This window comes from Camponotus vicinus, unplaced genomic scaffold (assembly GCF_025532165.1).
Source record: "Camponotus vicinus isolate PSW18456_S1 unplaced genomic scaffold, iyCamVici1.0 SCAF_3, whole genome shotgun sequence".
Classification (NCBI taxonomy): Eukaryota; Metazoa; Arthropoda; class Insecta; order Hymenoptera; family Formicidae; genus Camponotus; species Camponotus vicinus.
Window position 1 is genome coordinate 6,218,274 of NW_028141967.1, and position 18,313 is coordinate 6,236,586.

General features: G+C 31.1%; 1 protein-coding gene across 1 annotated transcript; it reads left to right on the forward strand.

Annotated features, from left to right (window-relative positions):
* The first annotated feature begins 7,015 nt into the window (after nucleotides 1-7,015).
* On the forward strand, nucleotides 7,016-7,639 carry LOC145968347 (uncharacterized). The gene has a single exon (XM_083093731.1). It carries the CDS (start codon nucleotides 7,016-7,018, stop codon nucleotides 7,637-7,639), a length of 624 nt encoding a protein of 207 aa, XP_082949857.1.
* The last annotated feature ends 10,674 nt before the right edge of the window (nucleotides 7,640-18,313 follow it).

The following is an 18,313-nucleotide window of genomic DNA, read 5'->3' on the forward strand; positions in this document are numbered from 1 at the left end:
ATAAAATTAGATATAAAATGTACTTATATATATGTTTTTTTACTCTTGTATAATCTCTGTCTGTATATATACAGAAAAAATAATAAAAAGAATAATCGGTGAATAATTAAAAGTATAATTTTTTCATTGTTTCTTTTAGGAAAAATGAGATTTGAAGAAATAAAAAAGAAGTTCCAACATATAGTCAACGTTTTCTTTTTATATAATTATATATAGATTATTTTTCCTCAATTCTTTCAATTTTATTTATTTTTTATGTATAAATTTTAATTATTTCCTAAATTATTCTTCATTTTTGTATACAGAAATAGAGATTTAGAAGAAAATAAAAACATAGATCGATATATTTTATATATACTTTAATTTATTTATTATATATTATTATGTAGACCTTTTTCCTAAGATAGAAAAAAATTTGAAAAAAATATTATTACAATTGGTCCAGCGTTGATGATCCTTCGAACCGAGATCCATTTTATTGAAAAGATTGTCCTGAAATTCTTTTATATTATTCGAATTAGGAAATCGTCCAGCGATACCAGAGATAACTATTTCTTCCTCCTCATCAACGCTGACATATGGATTGAACCGTTTATTATTATTCATTTTCTACAAATTCTAATAAATCTGAAAAAAGATATTTTATTTCAGAATTATATATGTATAATTAGAAAGACAGAGAATGAAATAATCTTTGAAAAAATTTACTCAAAAACTGAAAAAGAATATTTACAGAAAAGAGCAAGAGAAGAATTTGTACTCACCACATTCAAAAATTTAAAAAAATTTTTTTATGAAAGTAGCGCGTGGCGATTCTAATAAAAACACAACTTTATAAAACTGACTATCACAATGGCTACTTCATATCATAGAGCAAAACGTGTTTTACTATTAAATCAGATATGAATGTATAACCCGTGTGATAACAAATCAATATATAAGCTTCATAATAATAACAATTTAACTGGAAAATGTGTGGATTGTATAATCAATGTAATTTTACAATTAAAATGAAATCTACATATGCATTATGTCACTAAGTTCAACGGATGCGCAAAGTAGAAATACGCGGTTTAAAATACACTAATGTTTTAAACGCAGTTTAAAAAACATACTAATGCGATTATTGCGATGTACTAATTTGCGATTTTTAGAAAATATATTAAAATGCGAGAATTTCTTATTCAAATTCATATGTACAGTTGTAAAATATAAAGTATCAAAAAATATGTGAACATATCTATAAATAATAATAGAATTTTAAAAAGTGATTTTAAAAAGTGGAATACCCTTTTGAAATTCGCAGCAGTTAAAATTAATTTTCTACATTAAATATTGAATTATTAATTAAATAATATTTTTGATAAAAATTTTATTGTATATTTAGTTTCTAGTAACTGTACAGCTTTAAGAGGATATTTTTTAAATTTTATTTTTTTTACTATTTTTGAGAAAAAAATTTAAGAAATTAATTTATTCATTCTTTTATTATTTTCAAATAAAAATATAAAATCTTAAAAGCATTTAATGCAAAAGATACATGTATTTATACACATACAGTCTGATAATAATCATATTTACCTTTCGTGTGCAGAGTGGATCAAATCAAATAAGGAAGTTCTCTACCGTTTTGTATGATTTTTAAAATAATTAATGAGAAATTAATTATAAAAATCCACGCGAAAATAAATGCGCGACGAAAAGAGATATTCCAAGAGATGTTACGCAAGTGCTAAACGCAATATATAATTAAATTTTTATTATTAATTGAGTATTGATTGTTTGATTATTAATCCCAATGTTTAATCGTACGGAAACTATACTTGTTCAATCCAAAACTACTCTACCTGCAGATGAAACGTGATTAGGTTATTACCAGACACCACATATATACATTATACGTATTGATCTTAACAGCATTTGTCCTTTTCATTTTTTAAATTAGAATTATGCAATATAAATTATACATCTCATATTTAAATCAATATATTATACATAAATTCAAAGTTCATCGGAACATTATCGGAGAATTGTGAATATTTAATTAGACCAAAGTAAATACAACAGTACAATTGTAATATTATTTTATTCTTTTATTACATTGTAATATTATTTTATACTTATTACATTCTAAGTGCGTTCTATTATTTGGATTGATGAAAGGCGCACTTTTTGTTCACACTGGCGTGAAAAATGAATAATATAAAATATTAAAAAGGAAATGGCATAAGAACCAAAGCGTGGTTCTACAATCCGAAACGTTCGCTTTTTGTTGTTGTAATATGAGTTTTTTAATAAACTAATATTGAAAAAAGAAAGAAGTATTGTTGCTTCTCTGCACTCCAACTACTGCGCGTTGGTTCTTATGCCATTTTCTTTTTAAGTTTTCAAATAAAGAAGTTCTTTGCCGTTTTATGCGATTTTCATACAAAATTAATTAATGAGAAATTAATTAATAAGAATCCACGCGAGAATAGATACGCGACGAGAAGAGATATTCCAAAAGATGTTACGCAATTCCTAAACGCAATACATAATTAAATTTAATTATTACGTATTAAATTTAATTATTATTATAATTTTACTTATTAATACATATTAAATTTAATTGAGTATTGATTGTTTGATTATTAATCCCAATGTTTAATCGTACGGAAATTATTCCTGTTCTGTCCAAAAGTACTCTATCTACAGATGAGACATGCTATGGTTATTACCAGACACCATTTATATACATTATACGTACTGACCTTAATAGCGTTTGACCTTTTCATTTTTCAAGATAGAATTATGCAATATAAATTATACATTTCATATTTAAATCAATATATTATACGAAAATTCAAAGTTCATCGGAACATTATCGGAGAATTGTGAATATTTAATTAGATCAAAGTAAATACAACAGTACAATTGTAATATTATTTTATACTTATTACATTCTAAGTGTGTTCTATTATTTAGATTGATGAAAGGCGCATTTTCTGTTCACACTGGCGTGAGAAATGATCAATATAAAATGTTAAATAGAAAATGGCAAAGAACCAACGCGCGGTAGTTGGAGCGCAGAGAAGCAACAACACTTCTTCCTTTTTTCAATATTAGTTTATTAAAAAACTCATATTACAACAATCCGAAAGTTCGCTTTTTGTTGTTGTAATATGAGTTTCTTAATAAACTAATATTGAAAAAAGAAAGAAGTGTTGTTGCTTCTCTGCACTCCAACTACTGCGCGTTGGTTCTTATGCCACTTTCTTTTTAATTTTTCAAATAAGGAAGTTCTTTGCCGTTTTATGCGATTTTCATACAAAATTAATTAATGAAAAATTAATTAACAAGAATCCACGCGAGAATAGATACGCGACGAGAAGAGATATTCCAAAAGATGTTACGCAATTCCTAAACGCAATACATAATTAAATTTAATTATTACGTATTAAATTTAATTATTATTATAATTTTACTTATTAATACATATTAAATTTAATTGAGTATTGATTGTTTGATTATTAATTCCAATGTTTAATCGTACGGAAATTATTCCTGTTCTGTCCAAAAGTACTCTATCTACAGATGAGACGTGCTATGGTTATTACCAGACACCATTTATATACATTATACGTACTGACCTTAATAGCGTTTGACCTTTTCATTTTTCAAGATAGAATTATGCAATATAAATTATACATTTCATATTTAAATCAATATATTATACGAAAATTCAAAGTTCATCGGAACATTATCGGAGAATTGTGAATATTTATTTAGATCAAAATAAATACAACAGTACAATTGTAATATTATTTTATGCTTTTATTACATTGTAATATTATTTTATACTTATTACATTCTACGTGTGTTCTATTATTTGGATTGAAAGGCGCACTTTTTGTTCACACTGGCGTGAAAAATGAATAATATAAAATGTTAAGAAGGAAATGGCATAAGAACCAACGCGTGGTTCTACAATCCGAAACGTTCGCTTTTTGTTGTTGTCATATGAGTTTTTTAATAAACTAATATTGAAAAAAGAAAGAAGTCTTGTTGCTTCTCTGCGCTCCAACTACCGCGCGTTGGTTCTTATGCCATTTTGTTTTTAATTTTTTGATTATTTGAGCCAAATTTCTAATTATTAAATATAAAATATAAATTTATATCTTACATATATTTTTATATATATACTAGAACATTACAAAACGCACGCCATTTAATTTTTTTACTATGTAAAATAATATAAAAAAAATACATAAAAAAAAATTTGCTGAAACAGATAAAAATTTTGATAACTCTAAATAATGAGAGGAATCAATTGGTGTAAAGAAAACACATAGTTGAATTTTTGAAGGGCTACAAGAATATGCAATAAAAAGTAGAGGGTTCCATTTCAAAAATTCAAGGTGGCCTTGTCGTGACCTTGGCGACGCCATCCAAGGTCAAACACATAGCGCCAGTAAATAGACCTTTTTACACCCTACGACTTTTGTTTGAAACAATTTTTTGTAAAACTTCTATTTTTTGTGATATTTCGAGGTCCCGACTCTTTCAAACACTCCGTATGCCGTAGCGATGTAATGACACGTTTCCGACCCCAGGTTCATTTGCAAAAAATAATTCTTATGGTGCCCCCGACAATCTCTGAAAATTTGTCGATTGAATTTCCGAACACCCTGTATAATTTTTATAACTTGTTTATCATAAAAATATGAGATACAGGAATCAATGCAAGAATTTAACACTCACTTTGATTTAAATACTTCCAAGAGATAATCATCCATGGTTTCGGTAATTTGAATCGTTTTTCTCTCGATTTCCATTGGATATACGATCTCATCGACGACGAATTTTTTAAATTTGCGAATAAGTCGAGCTGACATATATCAAAGCCTTAAGATTTAGTTAATGAGATAATGTTTACGAGGAATTATTTTTAATTGTAATTAATCGCGCAGAATTTTCAGGCGGAAAACACATCATCTCGATAATCTTACGATTACTTACCACTAAATTTTTTAAACTTTCGCTTAAAACGCAGATGTCTCTTGTCGCCCGAAGGTTTATAAATATAGTCTTCCTTTTTTAGTATTATTAAATCTCACGTTCACCGCTACGTGAAATATTATAGATATCTTTTTGATCAAAGTTTTTCTATCAGCAAACGACAAACCTAATCCTTCGATTTCGATATTATCCTCCAAATCAATTTTTCGAAACAATGAGGTCGTTCGTTACGTAATCTATCAAATAATTGCAGAATATAATACGCATAAAATGGTATAATTTTCTTGATTCTTGAATCCCATAATTTTGGAAAATCTATGTGTATATATACACATATAATTTTGGAAAATCTATGTATATACAGGGTGAGTTTTAATGGTTGTGTCAATCTTTTTATCATGCGGGAGATTACCGATCGCAATTTTAATAAATTGATCGATACATAGATGTCAGTTAATTGGATCGACCGTATCGAAGGCCGAAATATAATGTATACAATTAAAGCAAGTTAAAAGCTGAAATTATGTAGTATGGATTTATTATTATTGTTAAAGCTACGCACTTATTATTATTATTATTATTATTATTGCTATTATTATTAAATATATATATTATTATATTTATTATTATTATTACTATTATTATTATTATCATTATTATTATTATTATTATTATTAAAGCTACGTATACATATTTAATATATTAAAGCAGTAAGAATACATATTTAAAAATTCAGTTCAAATTTAACACTTTAACGTTTTATGTAAAACTTTATTTCAAATTCCGCATTTATTTTTATGATAAAAATTTTTATTATTGTTATACGCTAAAACTATGTAGTATTTCTGCCTTCTTGAAATAAAATCACGCAATTGTTCCACAAGAAATACATTCTTATAAAACAATTGCGTAATTTTATTTTAAGAAGGAAGAAAATTTTTTGCTGCATATTTTTAGCATATAAAACAATAAAAATTTATTATAAAAATAAATGCGGAATTTGAAATAAAGTTTTACATAAAACGTTGAAGTGTTAAATCTGAATTGAATTTTTAAATATGTATTTCTTCCGCTTTAATATATCGAATATGTATAATAATAAATCCCTAATTTGATCACAGTAAAATAATAATAATAATAATAATAAATATAATAACATATATTTAATAATAATAATAATAATAATGATAATAATAATAATAATAATAATAATAATAATAATAATAATAATAAATGCGTAGCTTTAATAATAATAATAAATCCACACTACATAATTTCAGCTTTTAACTTGCTTTAATTGTACACATTATATTTCGGCCTTTGATACGGTCGATTCAATTAACTGACATCTATGTATCAATCAATTTATTAAAATTGCGATCGGTAATCTCCCGTATGATAAAAAGATTGACACAACCATTAAAACTCACCCTGTATATACACATAGAAAAAAAATAAATAAATGAACTATTAATATATATAACATTTTTATAACACAATATTATATACAAAATAGACTTGATGATGCAAGACTAATTGTGAGATCGAATCTGCACATTGGATTCTACATTCTCGACGCTTCTGTCGCACCAGCAATAATCAGGAAATTGCCAGTCATTTCTTAATTGTATTGCGGTTAGTTATCGCGGAAGTGCGTGTGATTAGTAGTGTTGCGGATTTAATTTAATTAATCAAAACATGGGAGCAGTACGAATATGTTGTATCCGTTCATTCGAATTGACCGGGTCCGAGTCCTTACTACACAAGAACCAATCCGACAAATGGCGACACTGTCGTCCGTGAGATTAAGACGCTTTTGATTGATAATACGCAATGTACGTGAGAATTTATAAATATAGAATTATATAGTAAATAACCGTATTGGATTCCTCGACCCTCCTGAAAGTTTATAACAATTGGCGACGAGGTACACAAAATTCAACTTTATGGAAACAAGCGTCTTCTACACACTTCAATAAGATTCGATACCACATAACCTTTTCATTCCGGCGGCAAGATGGATGCAAAGCAATTCCAGGAACTCATGAAAGTATTGACGGCTTGCCTCGAGCGTCAAACCGAACAACAGACAGCTCAACATCCAATAAATCTAAATAATAACCTGGTATCAAACTTTGGGAGTTTCGATCCAGACAAAGAAGATTTTCCAAACTACAAGCTGCGGCTAGAAAATTACCTCAAATTGAAAAATGTATTCGACGACAAAGATATTAGTGCCAAAGTTTTGCTAAATTGTATTGAAGCAAAACACTACGAATTATTGACATCGCTAACTGCCCTAAATTTGCCAACGGAGAAAACGTATGCACAGTTGATAGAATTGTTAGAAACTTATTTGTGCCCGAAGCCGAATGTAGTGGTGCAACAGCATCGTTTCCTCTCATGCTCACAAAAACCAGAAGAAAATATTGCAACATACATCGCGGAATTAAAGAAATTCATCGCTACTTGTGAATTTAAATGCGAATGCGGACGATCTGTAGCAGAAATATTTCTACGCGCACAGTTTATTCGAGGACTTCGAGACGCAACAATTCGAGAAAAACTTCTTCAGACAACTGACTTGACCTTCAAGAAAGCAGTGGATACAACACTTGCTCTAGAAGCAGAAATTGGATAACCATGAAATATCAGGTATTCCAACGACAAGAAAATCTCCAATTGAAAATGTGAATCGCATTTCAAAATCTCAAAAAAAGCAAAGAAACATTCAAGTCGATCGGATAGTCGTAATAACGCGGGTAAAAACCGTTCAAACAGTCGGTCACGTTCAAAAAGTAGAATCGATTATCGTGCACTAGGATTAGAAAATGTATGTATTCGATGCGGGCGGAACAATCATAAAGTTCAAGATTGTCGTGTCAATTACAATAACGTGAAATGTAACTCTTGTAATAAAACAGGTCATGTCAAAAAAGTTTGCATTTCAAATTTGATAAAAATGAAAAATAATGTACAGAAAGTTGATATAGAAGCTCATGAGAATAGTAAGAATTTACACGATACTAATAACATTCGAGATTTCTACGGGATTAATACAATAATAGTTGACATTTACGAAAAATCGTTTATAAAATTAGAAGATACAAAGAAATTTTACGCGGATATAAAAATTGACGGAAGAATTCAAAAATTTGAAGTAGATTCAGGAGCAGGATTTACTCTTTTACCGAAAAACTATTATGATTCACTAAAATTATCGATATCGATGCAACCAACAAATATCCGGTTCCGTTCTTACACAGGAGAAATCTTTCAACCACTGGGTGTTATAAAAGTCCCAATTGAATATAAAAAATCCAAATCAAACGAGGTCATGTTCGTTGTTTCAAAAGGTACCCCGTTACTCGGTAGAACCTGGATACGGCATCTCAAAATTAATTTATTTAAATTAGATGGAAATTATTTGCCAGAATGCGCAAGTCAGAAGTCTATTCATTTCCTGAAGATATTTAATACTGATATAAGTAATATCCTAGAACAATTCAAAGATATTTTCGAATCAAAAATCGGGTGCATTCCAAAATTCACATGCTCCGTTCGATTATGTGTTGATTATAAAATTGTAGTCAATCCCCAATTAAAAGGTGCTCATTATCCGATTCCCAGGATTGATGATATTTTAAGCAGCCTACGAAATGCAAAGTTTTTCTGTACACTTGATTTGTTCAAAGCATATCTTCATGTATTAGTTGACGATGAAAGTAAAAACATTCAAACTATATCGACGCATCGAGGTACATATAAGATGAATCGATTATCTTTCGGAATTAAAACCGCTCCAAGCGAATTCCACAGAATTTTAGATCAAATTTTGAATGGTCTCGAAGGCATTACATATTTCGATGACATCGTTGTATTTGGACAGACGTATATAGAATGCAAACAACGCCTCATTTCTTGCATGGAAAGGCTCAGAGTGTTACGTCCGGCGGACTCCGCGATTCTTTTCTTTCCTCGAAACTATACAATAAGTATTAGTAGGACCAATTTTTACTCATAGATATCGGAGACAGAGAATAATAAATGAAATTTGACATTACGCAGACGGTCAGTCACTGTCAACTCAAAATCTTCTCTATGAAATCAAATAATCGAATATGCTTATAGTTGGTGCGTCCGGTGAAACATAAGACCACCTCCGCTCAAGGAAGCAAAGGAATCCTTATCAGCAATAAGCATACGTAACTCTGTCTCTCGAAATAAAAAGTAATAAATAAAAGTCATTCGAAGGATGGTCAGTAGCTATAACTTAAGATTTTTTAAAACAAAATTGTAGTTACAGCTGTCACGTAAAAATCCAAGTGCTTCGCATGTTTATAATGGTCCATATGAAACTTTTCTATTTGACAATTTAGACAAAAAGCATACTGGATCTTGGAAAAATTATCAAAAAGAAAACTAAACAATCTTTGAGACGACACATATGTGATTCACGAGCAAATTCTCATGAACCGTAAATTAGTCACTCTACTCCCACTCTCTGGATAAAACTAAGTCTCAACCTAAAGGGGTTTAACCAATTAAGAATCCTAGAAAACGCCTCTCCTTCAAAAGGTCAACCTCCTTGCCCTTGAGAAGGGAGTAATTGAAATTATTCGTTGAAGAAGATTCCCACCACCCAGCAAAGAGGAGGAGCAATGACTTTAAAAAAATGCGAGCACAAGGCGCGAGGACCAGTTTTTCACCATTCTTTTCAACAGTTTTCGACAGTTTTCTCGCAGTCCTTTGACAGTTTTTTAGTAGTTCTCATTTACCCGATTTAACCATTTAACAGTTCTTATAATTTTCTCAATTATCCGACGACTCTCGATTCCGGGTAACAGTCACTAGTAAATTTTAAAAATCAATCCAAGTGACAGTGAGCTACTGACTCTCCTGCCGACCTCAATACCTAGAACACCCACAATCAAGAAGAGAGCCCCGTTCTACGGACCCGATCTTCTACAATCTTTCGCAACGCACTCTATAAATAGTAAGTTAGACCAGTCCCGGTTTTATTTTTTTATTTTCTCTCGTCTTTCGAGAGACGATCCTTAATTATTAATTTAAAATACCAACTAGAAATTTAAATCAGACCATTAATAAACGGTTTCCTGATCTGTAATTAAACAATCGAAACAGAAAATTGTTAACGTACAATTTACAATCTATCATTTACAATCTATTCATCCATTACATTGAAATTTACATTTAAAGGATAAAAGAACTTATTTCTATAACCTAAGGATCGTTTCTTGACAATAATAATAGCGATAGTAGAAGCAATAAATCGCGTTTATCATTTATCAGTGCCGCGATTCAATAGTCAGCGTATCGCACTACGGTATCGGAATCGTCGGAGGCGGGCTCTTCGAGAACTAGAAACACAACGAACTGCCACCCTCGATCTTAGCAATTTACAAACTAATAGTTTTAATGATAACACTCTAGACAATAGCGGAATAAACAATATCCAGTTAACTAAGCATAACCTAAACTCCGTAAAAAATATTAATAATGATAATCTAGAGAACCCCTCCCAAGGCATTCGCTATATAACTAATTCTCCTATTCTTACTCCCAGTTATTCACCTGTTTCCTCCCCGAAGTCCCAGTTCACCTACTCCTGTTCACCTACTCCCCCACAGTCTCCAATTAAAAAATCTTTCTCTCCTCCCCATCCAGTTACTCCCCAACTCCCACCTCCTCCTATTCCAATAATTATTCTTGATTCCGATTCTCCCTCTCCCTCTCCTATACCGATAATTACCCTCGACTCCGACTCTCCCTCTGCTTCTCCCACATCATTCGAAATCAACGAAGCCCTTGAAGAATTTTTGAGAGACCTCCCCGACCTTGAGGAGGAGTCCCATTACCTTGAATATTATATAGACCCTGAAGAATTGACGAATTAATCTCGAAATCCTGCTAACTCCTATGTGTAAACCTCTTGTTATCCTCATCTCATTCTTCCATTCTTTAATTCAAAATCTCTGATCCTATATTTTCTCTTCCTTCATATACAGGTACAGTTTATATACATGAAGATTTAAATATTTCTTTTTAACCGCAACGTCATTGTAAACCCAGTCAGGACTAAAAATTTAGAGCTAGGTTCTCCCATTCATCCTGACTGATGACCCCCGCACTATTGTAACATCCGCGAAATTTAATACACACACAAACACGTCTCACGTATCCACGCTCTAGGGATATAATAAATACTAGATTTTCTCGTAAATTTGTATCAATGTATTAACCATTAATTTAGTATTTATGAATAAATATCATTTTTATGATTAAATTATTTTTCTTTACCCGCTCTCTTCCTTGAATCCTACGATCGCACAAGGTCCCGTCCCGAGTAAAAGGGATTAAATTCCCTTACCAAAAAGGGACCGCCGAGCGGACACTTAGGCTTAACACTTCACAGAGTTAAAGAGACCGTTTCGGTCCCTGACCTGTGTCAAGCCCTTAAAATCCGTTCGACCCGATATATACACGCGCCCTAACAAGTGTGTTACGGGGTAAGTAGTTTGCGTCCTTCCAGATGGCCCATCCTTTTAACGGCCTGGACGTAACAGAGCATACGATCTACATTTAAACAAGAAGAAATGTCAATTTTTCGAACAGAAAATTTCCTACCTAGGATATGTCATCGCAGAAAACAAAATTTCAAAATGTCCTGATAAAATTAAAGCCATTCTAGAAGCTCCTAGGCCCAAAAATGTCGACGACGTAAGGAAATTTCTCGGAATAGTCACATATTACTCTAGGTTCATTCCAAATATCTCGACGATTACATACCCCATCCGGGAATTATTGCAAAAGAAGAGGAGATTTCTATGGTCATCGGCTTGTGAAGCAGCATTTATAAAGCTAAAAAATGAAATTACCAGTGATTGCATTCTAATGCCATATGATCCGTCCCTTCAAGTAACGGTAGCTTGCGATGCTAGTCCAACGGGAGTTGCAGGAGTGCTGTCTCACATCGTTGACGGCATTGAGAAACCTGTAGCTTTTGTTTCCCGTTCTCTTTCGGCGGCCGAACGAAACTACAGTCAACTTGACAGAGAGGCTGTTGCTATTATCTTCTCAATCCAGAAATTCTACAGGTATTTATATGGCCGATCGTTGACGCTAATAATGGATAATCGCCCTCTAACCAGAATTTTCCAACATGATGTTAAACTTCCTGCCATTACTTCTGCACGGTTACTACGCTATGCAACATTTTTAAGCAGCTTCAACTACAAAATAGAACATCATAAAGCGGAAGATCATGGCAACGCCGACTATTTATCACACGCACCATTAGGAATTAATCCGGCTATTCAAGACGAAGATGAAGAAATCAATGATCAAATAATTAACCAAATCTCATCTACTGTTATTACGAGCAAAACCGTAATGGAAGAAACAGTTAAGGATAAAGAACGGTAATTATATACATTAGCGATTCCTCACCGATTTCAATGACCTTGAAATATGTTGTCGGGAGCATGATTCTGAACAACTTTTCCTTATACATGTTACCGCCGCTCGGCCTTAGTTTCCGACATATTTATAAAAATATTTTATGGTTTTGCAATATTGTCACCATTATGAAATAACTTTTTTGCATGTATTCAGTTTTTGACAAAGTAATAATGTTTACCAAAAAGAGTTGTAAAGCGAGATCCTACCGGCGGGGTGGTTGCGGGAGGGAGGGCCGAAGGTCCCCCTTGCACCCCCCGCGCGTGTGTGTGTGTGTGTGTGTGTGTGTGTGTACACATACATTTCTGATATTTTTTAATTGTATTAAATTGTATTAAATTCTATACAAATTAAAAAATATCAGAAATGTATGTATATTACATACAGGCCTTCGGCCCGCCTCCCGCAACCACCCCGCCGGTAGAATCTCGCTTTACAACTCTTTTTGGTAAACATTATTACTTTGTCAAAAACTGAATACATGCAAAAAAGTTATTTCATAATGGTGACAATATTGCAAAACCATAAAATATTTTTATAAATATCTCAGAAACTAAGGCCGAGCGGCGGTAACATGTATAAGGAAAAGTTGTTCAGAATCATGCTCCCGACAACATATTTCAAGGTCATTGAAATCGGTGAGGAATCGCTAATGTACAATTACCGTATTATCTTCAGAGGTCGACGTGTGTTTATACCTTTATCATTACGTTCCGAAATCTTAAAGGAACTATACGACACTCATCTTGGCATATCTAAAATGAAGAATTTGGCCAGGCGGTACTGTTATTGGCGTAACATCGATAAGGATATCGAAAACATGGTGCAATCATGTCCAGAATGCGCAAAAGTACAAAACGAATCCAAGAAGGTTGTACTTCATCATTGGGAAGATCCGGAAACAAATTTTCAACGTGTCCACATAGATTATGCAGGTCCATTCCAAGGACATCAATTTTTCATCCTCGTAGATGCGAAATCTAAATGGCCAGAGGTCAGGATTACGAAAAGTGACCCAACATCCAATTCGACCATTCATTTTCTGGAAAACATTTTTAGCTCACATGGATTACCCGAAGTCTTAGTATCTGACAATGCTACGATCTTCAAAAGCGAGGAATTCACTCAATTTTGTCAAAGAAATGGCATCTTTCAAAAATTCACTGCCCCAGAACATCCAGCTACCAATGGCCTTGCGGAAAGATATGTACAGATCCTCAAGAAGAAATTAAAAGCTATGGAACACGAACCGGGCACAATAACTTTTAAGGTAGAAAACATTTTATACAGTTTTCGAGCTACACCGTTACGATGTGGTAAAAGCCCATCAGAACTCTATCTGAACAGGCAAATTCGAATCAAGCTAGATTTGTTACACCTTCCACACATAGTTCAAAATTCCATCCAGAAACCTAATGTAAGACAAGCGTGGGGGACAGAGTGCAATCCCGAACATATGGCGGAACCCAACGCTGGAAGCTCGGCACAATTATGAAGAAATTGGGACAACTACATTACATGGTACACCTGGATGAAGGATATAATATTAAAAGACACATTAATTAACTACGTCTGAGCGAGGTTTTCAAAGAGAATCCGGAAAGAAAATCAGTCCAGTTCGGGTCAGTAACTAGGAACTGGTACCCTCTACCAGACCATCATCAAGAAGTACAGTTACAGCCTCAACAAGCACAGGCTCCAGAGACTGTTCCTATCCTGCTAGCACAGGATATACAGGTTCCAGTCATTCAGGAGGATATTTCGGGAAGAACCCAACAACCACTTCGCAAATCTGAAAGGCTCCGAAGATATCCCCAGCATATTTGAATAACTTTGTCTCGAAATAAGAAGAATATTATTGGAAGTTCTTTTATTTTTGTTTATCTTTTGTTTTCATATTAACTATCCTAATAAGCGTGGGAGATTGTTGTATCCGTTCATTCGAATTGACCGGGTCCGAGTCCTTACTACACAAGAACCAATCCGACAAGTGGCGACACTGTCGTCCGTGAGATTAAGACGCTTTTGATTGATAATACGCAATGTACGTGAGAATTTAAAAATATAGAATTATATAGTAAATAACCGTATTGGATTCCTCGACACCCTTCTGAAAGTTTATAACAGAATAATTAACGACGACCGTCATTTTCATGGCGAATTGGCCAGTGCTGGGCAAAAGCTCGTTCTCGTGGATTTTACTGCGAGTTGGTAAGCATCTCTTGAGATCACACGTCCGCTCTTTATTCTTCGTCGTGTTTCAATTTTATTGAATTTCACATTTATTTGGGAATACATATTTTAACACGATATATTTTAATTATTAATTCTAATTATTCTAACATTTAAATTTAATTATTTAATTCCTTTAATTGATTTATATTGATTTATATTTGGAAATTTAGCAACACTTCTAAACTGAATAATATGCTAATAAAATTGGCAGCGCAAAGTCTTAGGCCGGAATTCATAATCCGATCTTATATTCAAGATCATCTTAAGTAAGGTTTGAAAATGTTATACGGCTATTTCATTGGCTGAACAGAATCTTAAGACGACCTAAGACCAGACTTAAGACAATCTTGAATATAAGATCGGACTATGAATTCCGGCCTTAGATTATCCATAACAAGGATACAATTAATTAGTATACATAATACAAAACAAGAAATATCGATAGGAAACTTGAATTTAGTCGACTTAGCTGGATCAAAAGAGCTGGATTAAAGAATAAAAAAGTTGTCAGAATTACATAAACAAAAAATATATTAACAAATCAATATCAAATTGTTACTATTATCTTGTTACTGTTATCTTAGTTCTTTTAAAAAACAAGAACATGTATCCCTTATAGAGATTCTAAATTCTATATGGAACATGAGGTCCTCATGTCCTCATGTTTCATATAGAATTCTATATGAAATATATAGAATTAGAATTAGAATTAGAATTTAAAATCTCTATAAGTAATATGTTCTTATTTTTTTAAAACAGACATGTGTTTCTGTTTTTGAATGATTTGCTTATGCCTTCTTGGAACGCGATTCGAATGTCTTCTTGAAAGGAAGGGGAAGTGGAGTGGCTATATCTCAGAAAAATCTTTATGCTATATCGAGACATGAATCCGAGATCCATTATATGGCAGATAAACACTTTGCCTCAGTCACTCGGCGCCCTTATGAGACGTTAATCCATGCGTAGAAAATTATCCAACTATAAATCAATATAAATTAATTAAAGAAATTAAGTAATTAAATTTAAATTAGACTACTAATAATTAGAATTAATAATTAAAATACGTCAATTTTTTAAATTTGTATTTAATTAGAATATGTGCCAATTTTAAATATGAATTTAATTACAATATGCAATATTTTTTATTGGCAGCATCGTTTTTTTAATTAAATTTTTTTTATTTTTTTGTTTTATATTAATTTTCAGTTTACAATTTTTAAATAAATTTTTAATTTTTTAATATTATTATTTTTGGAAATTAAAACAACTATTTTGTATAACAGAGTTTTCGATTAATATTTCTATTTAAACTTGTACCAAGTTTTCATCCTTAGTTGGTGCAATTTTTTGATACCATTATTTTTGTAGGATATATTATAATCATATTAAAATAATTTCTTGCCGCATAAACTTGCGCTTTTTTACCTTTTTTTAAAAAGATAAGTTTTTAGAAATTATATCATTTTTTTAAGTAGATCTTTTTTACTTTTATTGCTTCAAATGTATTAGCGCCGTATCTGCAATTTTAATATAAGCAGGAAACCATGCTATAAGCAAGTAATTGCAATGTTAAGCTAATTAAGTAAATTTAAAAAAAATAAATTATTAGTTTAAATTGAAGGCTTTCTATGAGAGAAGTAAAGGGAGAAGAATATTTTCAGTTGAAAAATATATATTGGAACCAGAGTAATATTCTATAATAAAATATTTTTTGTTACATAATTTCATAAATTCTCATTCCTGCTGAAGAAAAATATTGTTATTTTTCTAATTTTTTAATTTCTTAAAATAGGTTCCACAGAATATCAAGTTACTTTCATCAAGGTACAATGTCTGCTGCAGAAGCAGCTAGATAAATTTTAAATGGCGTTCGTCGAAATTATACAGAATTTAGTGTACTAGGATATCTGTTTTATCTGTTATCTTGAACATATTCTTAGGTATTTTCGTCATTCTCTAGATCCTACATATATGAAATAATACATCAGTAACGTTAACAAATATTTCTTTTCAAATACTTCTAGTTGTTATTCAATGTACAAAGAAATGAAAACTACAGTTAATTTTTTCCAGAATTTCACTTATTCACATTTTATTATCAATATTCCTCAAATTCCTGGTATTTAATTTCTGCAAGATGCTTTTAAATTTTTTTGCTAATATTTTCTTCAATAATCGTATAAAGTTATATTTTTGTATGTATAATGGCTTTATATTTATTTATTTTCCAAGCAGCAGAATACACACACACACACACACACACACACACACACACATATATATATATATATATATATATATATTCTGCTGCTTGAAAAATAAATGAATATAAAGCCATTATACATATAAAAAATAACTTTATGCGATTATTGAAGAAAATATTAGCAAAAAATTTAAAAGCATTTTGCAGAAATTAAATACCAAGTTATTTCATATTGTATATAAGATCTAAAGAATGACGAAAATACCTAAGAATATGTTCAAAAAAATAACTTTAGATGTATATATATATTCATAAAAAATATATATTATATATAATAAACATAAATTAAAAAATAATAATAAAAATTACAATATACCATAATATACCATAACAATATATCATGAACCATATAACAATAAAATATACCATGACAAAATAAAAATGAAATATACAGATTATAAAGTTCGTTATATAGAACGTATATCTTTCGCAGCTTCCATTCCAACAATAAAAGAATCAAAAGATAAACTTGAATCAATAATAAACAATGATATTGCTATTTGAATGTCTCAATTCCATATGGTAATATTCAGCTAATTTTATTATTTAACTTGCACTTTATTATTTAACCTATCACTACTCAAAATGCGGTTAAATGATACATGTCATTAATTTCATATGTCATTAATATCGCAGAGCGTCACTAACGCAATCTTCTATCGAGAAAAAAACTGTACGTTTTCTCTTTTTGTATTGTGTAGATGTGCGTTGATGATAAAGATCTTCCTTAAATGAAAATTTTCATATTTTGACTTTGCATCATGATATCTCCGTTTATAGATCACGCAGAACAAAAATAAAGATACTTTTTTTATACAATTCAAACTCGCTCTATCGATTAAGCTTAAGAATTCGATTCGTTCAATCGTTATTAAGATTCGATAATCTGATGATTCTCAATCCGACTTAATGGATAGAGCTAGTTTGAATTGTATAAAGAAAGTATCATTATTTTTGTTCTGCGTGATCTATAAACGGAGATATCATGATGCAAACTCGAAATAAAGAAATTTTCATTTAAGAAAGATCTTTATCATCACCGTCATCAATGCACATCTACACAATACAAAAAGAGAAAACGTACAGTTTCTCTCTCGACAGAAGATTACATTAGCGATGCTCTGTGATTTTAATGACATATGACATTAGTGACATGTATAATTTAACCGCATTTTGAGTAGTGACAAGTTAAATAATAAAGTGCAAGTTAAATAATAAAATTAGCTGAATCTTAACATATGAAATTGAGACATTCAAATAGCAATATCATTGTTTATTATTGGTTCAGATTTATCTTTTTATCTTTTTATTGTTGGAATAGAATCATTGTTAGAGAAA

Coding starts and splice junctions, on each gene's coding strand:
- LOC145968347 (XM_083093731.1), top strand. CDS start 7,016: ATGGATGCAAAGCAATTCCAGGAACTCATGAAAGTATTGACGGCTTGC.